Here is a 13,527-nt window from a genome sequence, read left to right as displayed (position 1 = left end):
AATTTAAGGTTTTTTGTCGTTTGTTATTATTTCAACTTTTTTTACCCTGAACAGGGTTTGCTACGAAGTTTGTAACGCTCAGAAGGAAACGTCAGAGATTCTCTAAAGTGTATATATATATAAAAAGCGTGATGATTTAGCCATATTTGGCTCTCCGTCCGTCTGTCTGAAAGATCTTGTACGGAAAACTTCTTTGAGGGAGAAAATATCTTCACGAAATTTGGCATGGATTATTGTTCAAGGCAACGCTACAATCTCCGAACAAATTGTTCAGATCGACCTACTATAGCATATAGCTATTAGAGATTAGTGGACTGTATTTGTTCTTACATGTTTCTTATACTATCTTATTTGATATCTTTAGTATGTAGTATAATAAAACTAAATGTATTGATGCATACTAAAAAAACGCACAGGTTCATTTTTGAACATAGCAGTTATTCAAACTGACCGATCAAAATCAAAATCAAGAATCAATAATTTTTTTTTCCTTATTAAACAACCTTAATTCGACTTATTTATTTAAACAACGTGGCTAAAAAGAACTGTCAAAATGTTGCAAACAGTTGACTAAAGTGATAATGGTATGCCCAACTCTTTCCAATGTGAAATCGCCTCAAAATTAGCGTTTTTTATAACATTTTGCATTGTAGCGAGATCAGTCAAAAGTCTCTGGTTGACTAGTTACGTTTTCAGCTTTAGTTAACTATACATATTTCTATAAGAAATGTACGTATAAAGCTTCAGTTCAGCCATTGGTTCAGTAAAAAATTTTAAGTTTTTCAAGTCCACCATTTGGCAAATATATAAAGGTAAAAACGTTAGTGCTTTACTAGCAAGACTTATGTAGAATAAGATCCGAACGATTTTTATTTTTCTTTCAGAGTTATTTTGAAATAAGTCCACTAGTCGCCATTTTGTGTCAAAATGTCAAAATAATTTTTTTTATACAAATCGTTGGCAAAGTTAAGCCTTTTTTAGGACTCTAGACTAGGTTGACCCCTTAATTGTCTTTTGTCGGTTCTAGCTTCAAAGTTGTGAATTGTAAATTTGTTGAAGGCAACCAAACGAATTTTTACTGTTGAAACGTCATAATTGTATTGTCTAAAGAACGATGTCTTTATATATTTATCAAAAATTGTTGAGTTTCCTCGAACAAAATCAAATATAAATGGAATTGTTGTTATTAAAAAATTCACTGCATTAACGATGCGCGCAATTTACTTCGGAATTGAATAATGGTGCCAATTAATATATATGTGTTTACATTAAGATACATAAGATCATTTATATATTTTATTTGTGCACTTAAGACAAAAAATTAAATGAAATAAAGTGGAAAATCGCAAACATATTCATTTTTAACTTGCGATCGTTTTCGCGTCTCCTTTACACCCCTTACGCTGCATACAAACATTCATACACATATGTATGTAAATTCTTTCAGTTTACAAAAATATTATTGCTTGTTGTCGTTTACTGTTTGCAGCTTGTTTTGATTTCACAATTCTTTGTTTGTTTGCCACAACACACACAGTGCTGCAGTCTGCAGAATGCAATGACAATGATAAAGGCAGCCAAAGACACAAGGCACAATTTGGCAATTGGCAGCCAAAACATTCGAGGTTCTTCATGTTATACCTATATACTTTTTGCCTCTTTATTTATTTTTTATTATTATTATTTCTTTCAATGATTCGCGTAGCAAGCACATGAACGTTCATTTTTGTTGCAACGACACACTAAACAAAATCGTGATCTTAAGATCATATTACATAATTATCGCATGAGAGAAATTTTTCGCTGAATTTTATTTTATTTGCGTGCTAAGTCTTATGATTACCCTGGTTATGATGAGCGGTGTATCCAGATCACTGCCACCGACGAGACGTATACCCCAGGGCGTGTTGGGACCATCACGTTGCAGTACAACGGTGAATTCATGCAATTTCGGGCTCATTGCCTGCCACGAAAAGCACACGACAAATATATACGATTAAAACAACAATGAACACTCGATGGACTCGCGCACAAAGGACACTTTTTACAGATTTTTTCTCAAATTCAGTCAAGACCTCAAGAAAAGTACAAAAATCACAGCGCGTTAGTGAACTCGCGAAAACAATGCAACCCAGTGGTCTGCAAATGGCGTAGTCTTATCGCTGCACAATTTTTCAAAAAGCAATGACGACGACAACGACGACGACTAGACGATATGCGATCTTTTGTCGCGCGGGACAAGCCAACGACAACGTTCTGCTTCGGTACGATCGGTGGCACTGTGACTACGTTACAACAAAACGTTTATACACTGAAAATTCGCAGACGATTTGATCGCGCTGAAAGTTGCTCAAGCACTAAATTTAAAAGCGGCAAACAAATATCACATCGAATTTGCGGCGGAAGCCGAAATGCTTTTATATCTTATTTTCTTCGACGTTTTTGCGATCATACATCAAACCCCTGCTTGATTAACACCGCCCCTGACGATAGCGCAGTAACTGGGGAGGGGGTCTGCGTGCTAGTGTTTCCTCTTTGAGGAAAATTTGTGCTTTCTTTGATTTTTGTTTATGTTTTTTCCTTCAATGGACTTGTCGGATTTGTATTATGTACACAGTTACAGTTTTTACTTGGGCGTTTTTTTTTGTGCGATACAATCATAAAAAATGGGAGCTCAAATAAATTTGTAAAATAAAAAAAATTAAATGCGAAGCAGAAAGTTAAAGCGGATATGAATAACAGCATATATATGAATTTATAAGATTTTTACAATCTCTTTACTTACTCATATGTAATTACAATATACAGGGTGTGCAATATTTTATGTCGACACGTAAACATTGAATAACTGTAAAATTTACTGGCCGCTTTAGTTGATTAGACACTTTTGCTAAATCTCAAATCGATACAATTCTAATCATCGGTCGGTGATTCCAGTCTTCCCCTTGGAAGCGAATCCGCGCAGTGAAATCAAGAAGAAGCTAGGATGCTGTATACGGTAATTATTTTTCCTGGATGGTTACTGTTAAAAATTTGTTTAACAAATCTTAAAGTAACCTCACGTCGCCCAGGTATCCAGAATACGTCTAACATGGAAGATGACGTAACAAAAGCGATCTTTTATAGATAGGGCTATATTATAGATCCTCCAGAGAGGAGAGAGCGAGTTACTGCGTCATTTGGTGACTGTCGGCAAAGCATGGATCCACAGGTATACCCCAGAAAAACCAAAACCAAACAGTCGAAACAGTGGACTTTATCCAATAAACCTGCTTCGAAGAATACTAAGACTATAATATCCGTCCAATCCAAAATTCAAGTATTGAAATTTAAGTCAGATGAGAAGGTTATCGCTGCCACAAAGAGGATTAAGGAAGTTGAAGCTTCGCTGGGTTTTTTTTAATGACTGATTACCTTTCGGATCTGACTCTAAATTGCAGAATAGTATATATTGGATGCTTGGGCCACAGACCGCAGTTGCAAGGTCCTTCTGGCCTAAGGTAAATTGTAAGAGGTCTAGTGAGCTTTTCGCTCTCAGTAAAGTTTATTTTTCAATGGTTGTAAGAGTTTTAACTGGACATTTCCGATTGGGATTTATAAAATAAGATTAAGCATTTTAGCGGATGCCAGTTTCATCAGCTGCTTGGAAAAAGATGAAATAGGATCGCCAAATCAAAGCTAAAACACCCATGTCTCACACTTTTAGACATTCAGATGATGTGTTGGAAATAGAAATAAAGCACCTTTGCAAATTTGTGATAGGATCAAGGCGCTTGTCGATAGCTATTATCCTACCACGCAGTTTAAGTGTGATCCCTTGCCATCTGGAGGGATCAGCCATTTAACCTAACGCATCGCTTCCGTAAATGGCAGCTTTTTTCATAACTATTCAATACTTATATGCCGTTAAATAAATTTTGGCGCACCCTGTATAACATTTTATAATTGTGTGTATATACATATGTATTTACACAGGTAAGTGCAAATTAATTTCCTAGTCCACCCGCAGCTACTTATTCGACATGATCTTTAGTAAATTAAAGATGTGTGCACACGGTGCAGTCGTTGTACCCCATGAGGGGGCGCAAAGTGTCTGGCGCACGCCAAAATTTGCAATGTTTTGGGAAAAATAGCAAACAAAGAACAATAGCCCGCAATGCAACAACTTTACACAGCGCCAGCGTTGGCCTGCAACGCTCTACATATATATATAAATACACACATACATTTTTACATACAAATATCACGTGGGGTAATTTCACTACAACCGACGCAATATGCGCAAAATATTTATATGGAAAGTCGTTAAATTTTATTTGTGCGCTTATAAATGTCCAACAACTATATTACAAAGTTCAAAAATTTATGTTTTGAAATGAAAAGTGTTTGCTATAATTTAGCCGCAATGTTTGTACTAAAGCGAATTTTATGTTGAAATACATACATACACATTAATGTGTAATTGAAACATAACTCAAGGTCGTTTTAAAAAGCCTAAATAAATAAACAAACGTGTACTACACGCAGCATGCTAATTAAATCTGTGCATACGTTTGAGCACGAGCAACTCACTGCAAGGAGATGCTCACATGTGTTTGCCGCGCACTGTGCTTGAATGCGTCTTACTTAATGAAATATTGGTAATTACATACATTTTTAACGAGATTAATATTTAAACGTTTTTTTATATACTTTTTTTCTGATTGTTGCTTTTGCAGTGCACCAATTTTTTGTATCAGTCTACACTTGTTCAATATTTTAATAACTTACAAGTGGGTCAAATAAATAATTTAATTCTGCAGCAAAAGCCAAATATGAAATTGATAGAATGCGCACAAGTGGGTGGATTGATGTAAAAGCAAATAAATGTATATTTTTAAATGGTACAAAGAATCCGATTGCAAATGCGTGGTTCGACTAGTCATTGTAAAGCGAAATATCAATTTAATAATTATAAATGTCTTTTTATTTAAATATATTGGATTTTTAGTATCTTGTATACAACTTAATACAATTTATTAAATCGTTTTTTTGTTGGTTTTTCAAATGCTGTACACTTATGAAGTTCGATGCTTACAAAGACTTTGAATAAATTTGCAATATTTTGTTGAGAGTGATCTGAACTCAAAAGAATTATGTGTAATATAATAATCGAAGCGACTATTTAAATAAATTTACCATGGATATTTAGACAGCCCCTGTATTATTCCAAATTTTCGCTACACTTACGTAAAAATATAAAACAATAAAAAATGTTAACTTAGGTTTCATTGAAGCTGAAATCGTAACATTGACAGATACAGTTCTTTTAGCAAAAATAGGATATAAAAAAAAAGATCTTGATTTAGAGCGGTGGTCAAAACAATATGTTCGGAGATTGTAGTGTTGTCATAGACAATAATCTGTATCAAATTTCATGAAGATAATTTATAAAATAAGAAAGTTTTCCATACAAGTAATCGGAATTGAGCTGTCAGCTATGTCTTATGGGGTTATATTATCGGTTGTCCCGACAAATTAGCAACTTCCTGAAGAAAAAACGTGTGTGTGCAAAATTTTAGATATACTTACAGACAGACTAAATCAGCTCGGCTCGACAATGTAATCATTTATATATCTACTTTATAAGGTCTTTGATGTCTACATACTCTGTTGCAAACTTAGGAAATACGTTATATATTTTAGGGTATATTATACACAGTTTTATAGTGCTTATATATCACTTACTTACTGAATCCTGCACTTGAAATTTGAACTGCATTTTTCAAACATCACTAAATAGGGACATAATTGTAAATTTGTTATAACAATTTTTAGTCACTAGTGTTTTTTAGTCAAAAATTTTTTATTCAGATTTTTTTTTTTGAAATGTTTGAAAAAATTATTGTTTTAAAAAAAAACCGAAAAAAATTTTCAAACAATTTTTATATATAATACAATTGAAAAAGACATTTTTTTCCATTTTTAGTCAAAAATTTTTATTCAGATGTCAAAAACAGATGTTTTGAAAATATTTATATACAAAAAACCGAAACATTTTCTCGAACATTTTGTATATGCAATTGAAAAGGGCAATTTGTTCCAGTGTCATAACTTGAGAAAATCCTTTTCCGACCGAGAAACACAACTATGAAGGCGAGCCTACATTCAGGAAACAATACAAATATTTATTTATAAAGACCATAAAGTCCCCTAACCATAATTTTCCCATTTTCGGTTGTGTTTCCAGTAAGAAAATCTAAACTAAGATTCCTTTGATTGGCCTAGAGTGGTGTAACCCCTTAATTCCTTAATTTGTTTCTATGTTATACATACATATGATACATCAATACTACAAATCCTTTTAAAACTTGTACAATAGTTTTTACTGGGTAGTGGAGAATTCTAAATTGGTTCAAAGACGTAAAACCACAAGCAGCATTTACGATTTCAAGTAAACAATTGCTAAAAGAGTATATTTATTTTAATGTAATTTGTACGCAATCACGCAAATTGGAAGGCTAAAAGCTTTTCATATTCAAATAATTACTAAATTTCGTGGCAGAATTACAAGTATAGGAGAAGTATTTACTTTTACTGACGAGTAGTGACTATGGATATATTTGGATTTATAAAGAGTCTGACCAAGATAATACCAACAAGTGAAGAAAATGTGTCTGACATAATAAGACAGATATATACGATCTATACGATCTGATCAAATTTGACCTATACTAGTCCATTTAAGCTGCGTGCACCCGAATTGATAAACATGTATGTATAATCCTTTAATAGATACAATGTATAACCTTTTTATGTTCGTGTTTAATCTGTTTGGCAGCTGTTTGTTGACGATGCGAACAGTTTGTCCGGCGATTTTTACACACATTACATTTTTAAAAAACTGCACAACCAGTTTGCTTGAAATTTTGTGTTTTCAATGAAATTACGGCTACGGAATCATTAAAAATGTTGCATAAATGTTTTGGGGAATCTACTTTATCACGAACACTAGTATTTAAGTGCCACGAAACATACAATGAAGGTCGTGAATTTATCAAAAATTTGCCACATGCAAGTCGTCCATTCACCGCTTTTAACATCGAAAAAGTTAAAGAAAATAGCAGTGGATCTTAACATCTTTTATCGACCGACTCAAAATATTTTGGTTTATGTTTTAATTAAACGACCTGAATCTATTGCAAAAACAATGTCGAGTATGAGAGTGTCAAACGTCTTCCTGGCGCTCCAAAACTGAGCTGAAATTTAAAACATAATAATATTCGCTAAAGGCACTGTGCGCCATGCCACCTGAGACTTCTACCAAGTGTATGGAAAATTAGATTAAGCGTTGGCATTATGGTATTGGCCAGGAGCCTATTTTAAAGACGATAATTAAGATTTGTATAATGAAATTAAGTTTTTTGGCAGTCCGGGTCAGCTTTGATCAATTGGTATAAATATTCAATGTTCGAAGAAAATCAGAGCATACTGGGGACAAGAGACGTTTTACGTATTCGCTTACCAATTCCTTCTGTATAGCTTTCATTGGTTTTTAAACGCATAACGTAACTTTTCTGTGCAAATTTACCCAAATTTCAACGCCTCAATTTCTCTCCTACACAATTACTGTACACACGAAAAGCTGCAAGAAACATCAGGTTTTTAAATAAAACAAAAAGCACTTTTATTATGGTTTACAACTCAACCCAATTGAATTGCAATTCAAACAACTCAACATTAGTACAATTCAACTCATTTAGTTTGAGTTGCATTGATGTTGAAAACCTAACAAAATCTCATTTGACAGATAATTACATCATCAGAATTGGCAGATTTTGTTTTCTTCCAATTTTAACGATCCAAAATACCAAAAACATCTTGCTCGTACTCTCCCCGTCGGTTAGAAATAGTTCTTTTAACTAAAATTTGAATTTTTATTTTAAGGGGACAATGTTTGGCATCGAAATTAAACTTAAATACATATTGCGCTATATTTCTAAATATTTATTACATGAAAAAAATATTCACCATAAAATTTTTTGTATAAATTTTACACCTATTACAACTACTACATATATATGATATGATAATATTCTACAATATATTTATTAGCTAATCAAAATGCCCAACAGGGCGTATACTTAACGTTCTCATTGTACTTGTCAACATCAATATGGTAATCATGTGTATGTACACATATATATACCATACATACACATAAGAAACTACCCTTTGAATATTTGAGGGCTTATGTGTCTAATTGGAAATTGTATATAGTATGTGAAATTAGACCTGGTTACAAACCGAGTTAAGTATGATGATGCACTGGACCAGTTAAACCAGAGAACGCAAATGGACGTTCTTTTAAGTTCTCTGGGTAAACATCGTATTTTACCTAATTGTACCGTAATTTGATTCGATGTCGTCAAAATATGCATGTATGTACGCATAAGTACAGTTATGTGCAATAGAATATCTAAACGCTGAAGACTTACAACGAATTTTATTGCAATTAAATATAGTTGTGCTTATTTTTATATCTATGGCACTGGACCAACAACAATGCACTTAGTGCCTGCGAAGCCAACTACGTAAAGCAACTATAAATACTGTAAATGAAAAACAAATGACACAAAGAGAACTAAATCAAGTGCGAAACGACACGATAAAACTGCCAATCGGCAAAAAGACGAATTCGATTGCAATTCCCAAATGTAAAATTCAACAAGCAATGCAATAGTTAAAGCAAATATATACATATGTATATGCATACAAACATACATACATACCATTATATGTATGTATGTACATATATGCCGCTTGCATTCCGATGCATTCGCAGCGACCTAAATCTTCTCGAATTCAACTCAGCTGACTAATAACCCATTTTATATTTACTTTTGGCCAATTGTTTATCTCACGTTTATCGACACACATACATACATAAGTGGGTATTTATTTTTATGGGTCTACAAATAAACACAGGTGTGTGTATAGTCACTGCTTTTATTTTAATTTAATGTACTCGCTAATTTGCCATTTTTTATTTGCTAAACGAACATGCCATTCGCAAAGCCGCTGCTGAATGGCTTCACTTTGTGTGAAAAAATAGAAAAATAAAGAAATATTTATTTTTGGACCAAAGCTGAGTGGAATTGTATGTTGTCGCAGGATTAAAAATAAAAACAAATGTGTTAAAAAATACGATTTAAAATTAATTGCTGTTAATCAGGCAAAAAATAGACAAAGCTAACATATGTATATACATACATACATATATTACAATACTATACTGAACAGCGAAGTGTACGAGTACATACGAGCACACTGAGTGTCAAATGTATTTTTTATTACCACTACAATGTCTGCAATTCTCAAATCATTTATGAAATTGATTAAGTTACTGACTAAATCAGACACTACAAGATTGGCATTGTTTGCTGAATAGTGATCCCTGTTAAAAACAAGAAAAATGTTAATTTCTGCTGCACAGAAGCTATAATACCCTTCACTGGTGCATTTATTATATTATAAGGCTATAAAAAGATTTTTTATATTAATTTTGTTCGGTCAGTTGGTATGGCAGCATATAGTGGTCTGATCTTAAAAATTTACTCGGATATTATTATAGCGTATATTTTGAACAATATTTAATGCTAAATTTGGTGAAGTTAATATGTCAAATAAGAAAGTAAGAGACACAATTTCAGATCGGTATTTCAAAAACTCAGAAACTTTACAGACGAAAAGACAGACAACGTCCGGTGTGTTTTACGTGAGTACCTGCCGGCGACGGTCTTATCTCACCTCACGGTGCTCCAAAGCACCAAAACAATGCGTTGATAAGCGTCCCAAATAATACGAGTTATTTGCAAGTATTAATTTGTTTACCAGTTGCCAATTTGTTTACCTAGGGGCACACTGACCATCTTGGTAGGGTTCGAGGCCGACCTAAAACCTCTTCCGTTTTCGGGTACGGAACCCAGTTGCTTGTGCAAAATCTCAATTCTTCCAGCATTTAGGTTTAAACCACAGCCACCACAATACTCCCCAAAGGGCCGAACCCAATGAGCAGATTGAACCGAAGTCCAAGGGCACTCTGCTCCCCGTGATACCAGAGTTGAGTCTCCGGTAAGACTGTGTAGCCGAAGCTACTGCCACTTGAGCTCCGCCTTACTCAATGACTGGTGACATTTGTCGCTTGAACTTCAAATGTCTTTTTATTTGGAACATCATTTAAAGTCTATAATATCAGTTCAAGCTGAGCATTATAGCACTATTTCTGACATCAATACTATGCTGATATTTCTAGGCAAGTCATAGTGCATTTGGCTTTTAGTCGCCTCTTACGACAGGCATGCCTTACCGTCATCATTCATATACAAACGTTATGGGAGAAAAAATAACTAAATTTTGCCGCTGAACTTTTATAAAGCTCTATGGCAGTAACAACTCATGATAGTATAAATCCAGAGCAATAACGACTATGTAGACACTACACGAGTATATTTTTGACCACAAAAAAAAAATAAGAGGTCAATACAGCTACTAAGGATAATAAAGGCTGCGCTTAAGGAGACTAGTGCAAAAAAACTAAACTATGAAGGTTTGGCGCGATCGGATCTAACGATCTCAACAATTTCGATACGATTGATTTTAGATAATCGTTAAATGAGATTGATAGCGATAACCGGCACTCTCTCACTCGTTCGTAAAAGTTTGAATATGCGAAAGCTCTGTGCAAAGTGGGTGGCATACGTGCTGAATTTACAAATTACATGATGACTAAATTATATGATTTAGGTTTCGAATTGCTTTCGCATTCACCTTATTCTCCAGATCTTACAACGACATTTTCCTGTTCCTAGACCTTAAGAAAACGGTTCAGTATAACTATTAAATAAATTCTTCAGTGGGAACGAGGATTAAATTTATATTTTTAAAATTTCTTAGTAATGTATTACACCAATACAGAGGTACTTCAGGCATCAAGGTGAACTAGCGTAAATTAAAATAAGACACGTCAGCAAATTCTTGACGTGTTCAAGGCGCTTTCTCGAGACTTTAGATCCAAATATATTATATAAGTTTTACTGGCTTCACAAAGGACTGCCCTTAAAGAGGAACATCTAGTATGAAATTAACAATATTTTTATTCATATTTCGATAGGGTATACTTTAACAAATTACATACTTGCAAAAATTTAAAATCGATGTCTAAAGTAGTGTTTGAGTTACAGCCTACTAAAGTGTAACAGCTTAATTCAATCAATTCAATAAGTTTTTCTATAAACACGTTTTTTTCGAAACCACATTTATTACTCGGACGACACAAATGATCCGATCACTATCAAATATTTCTGCATGTTCGGTAAATAGTTTTTCATACAATGACCTGCCGGTTTTTGATCTGGTCAATAATCGAATCTTGCTAGGTCAAAAACGAAAAAAAGTTTGGGTAAAATTAAGTTTTTTTTTTTGTATTTTGGTAAATTTTTTTTTTCGACCCAATGTCATTATGCCGACAATATCATCTTGTAGGGAATTAGTTTTTAGATTTCATCCATGGAGACGACCGTAATCACTGAAGCAGTGGAGGATCTTTTAATTAGCGCCGTCGGTGATCACGTGTAACTCAACAAAAATTTAATTTTTTTCAGCAAAAATTTTACTTTGTATTCTTATTATTTTAAATTTTAAAAATATACATACATTCGTTTTTTTTTTTGAATTTTTAATTACCATTTACCAAAAATTATCTGGTTTTCGGCTGTCACACTGTGTGCCCCTAACAGTTCAAGTGTTACCCCCGCTCCTTTTCTTGGGAATCAGCCAAAGAACCAAACCTAAGAATATAACTGAATTTACATAACTACTAACAAGAACTGTAAGGTTCAAGGTCAAGGTTATATATTGCCACAACAACAACAACCTTTGCTTACTGGTACTATTTACAATACTCAGAGCGTCGTTTTGCACAAATAATCTAATAGCGGTAGATATATATTGTATATAAATATTTCGATATGTGTATTTTGATAGCATAAAAATTAATCAAATTAAATTTGTTGCTAAGAGACCATTGAAAATTAATCATAAATTGAAAGCAATAAATACTAACGCATTCCTCTTCTGGTCTATTTTAAAAAATTTTAGTTTACATTTTATATATATACATACATATATGCATGAGTAACTTTTTTATTTATAATGTGTGTTCAAATGTCCAGTTTTCTATTATTTGAAATTATTAAGGTCTTTGCACTTTTTAAATTTAAATATTTCGTAAAAAAGATTACTAACCGAATTTTCGTAGACAAAAAAACAAAACATAAAACAGCAAAAGCACTAAGACAACTTAATATATTTAAGTATATACATATATATATATGTATGTATATAATACGTAAATACACGTATAAATAGATGGATGTAGGGTCTTTGGCTTTCTGATTAACTGACCCTGATGATTTGTTATGAAATTTTTGCGGCTGAGGCGGTTTTTGTACTCGCAATAGGTAAACACACGGATTTGGGTTATGGAGCAGCAATGCAAACCCAGAAAATAGATAAATCTTTATATATGTAACTATGTGCTTCCAATGACTCACCTTGGACGCTGAAACTGGAACTGGAACTGTTGCTGTTTGCGTTGAATTCACTGTGGGTGGATCATCTTTGAAATGCACATGCTTTTTAACACTATTCCGACGACTGGTGCTGGAGATGATAGAACTTTTCCTACGACCACCGGCGTAACGTTCGAAGATTTCCTCGTCGTGTATATAATCCGGCACGCGCCAAAATGCAGGACGTTTATATGTTGTGCTCATTTCACTAGCGACTGGCCAAAAAACAAAACGCTGACCAGACGCCTCACCTTCAGTACCGACCGACACAGTGGCAACGAAATGAGATTTTGTAAACAAAATTTCCACATTTCTACTCAGTGTGAGCGGATTTTAGGAAAATTGGCTTAATTTGAGAAATTGGAAAAGATCGCGCAAAAGCAGTACAATATTATGAGTAAATATGTGGCGTATTTCAAATGATCTCTATATGTTTGTATGTGCGTATGTTTGGATGAAAGAGAAAAATTAAAACAAATTCATATTATTTCGCGTTTTCCACAGTAATGAATATTAATATGCGTGTGTGTGTGTGTGTGTGTACGTAAGTGGGGGTGCATAGATTTATGAATATAAGTACTATATTAAGGCTAATATGGCTGCTTTTATCTTGCGTGTATGTCTGTATGTATTTGTGAGCAAAATGCACACGCGTATTAATTTATTTGACTGATTCAACAAAATGAGTAAAAACGGGATATAATAATCCAGCAGCTGTTGGCTCAATACCAGCAAACTCGGTGATCTGTGCGTCGATTGAGCTACTTTCAAGTTGTTGTTGTTGTATCGAGGCTACTTTCAAGTGAAATACACTGTTTGTACTGCCATCATCGCGGTCGTCATGGGCACTTATGACTTCATTCCCCACATGCCAATTTTATGTTATATTCTTTATAAGTTGTCAGTGACCTTTGTT

The 13,527-nt window shown here is 33.7% G+C and overlaps 1 protein-coding gene across 7 annotated transcripts in view; it reads right to left on the bottom strand.

Moving 5' to 3' along the window:
- Zasp66 (PDZ_signaling and DUF4749 domain-containing protein Zasp66) overlaps positions 1–12,830 on the bottom strand; it is a 38,378-nt gene extending 25,548 nt beyond the window's left edge. For 5 of the 7 annotated variants that reach the window (XM_036360316.2, XM_014231736.3, XM_014231739.3 and 2 more), the window contains exon 1: positions 12,594–12,830. In XM_036360316.2, the coding sequence (XP_036216209.2) occupies positions 12,594–12,815 (222 nt within the window). In that variant the 5' untranslated portion in view covers positions 12,816–12,830. Of the gene's footprint in view, positions 1–1,843; positions 2,365–12,593 lie in introns of those variants that run through there. The other 2 variants (XM_014231743.3, XM_014231737.3) reach the window with 2 other exon arrangements.
- Positions 12,831–13,527: the final 697 nt, after the last annotated feature.

The sequence above is a fragment of the Bactrocera oleae genome, chromosome 6, assembly GCF_042242935.1.
Source record: "Bactrocera oleae isolate idBacOlea1 chromosome 6, idBacOlea1, whole genome shotgun sequence".
NCBI classification, from domain to species: Eukaryota; Metazoa; Arthropoda; class Insecta; order Diptera; family Tephritidae; genus Bactrocera; species Bactrocera oleae.
The sequence above is the reverse complement of the archived record's forward strand: the minus strand, read 5'-3'. Positions and strand labels throughout refer to the sequence as shown.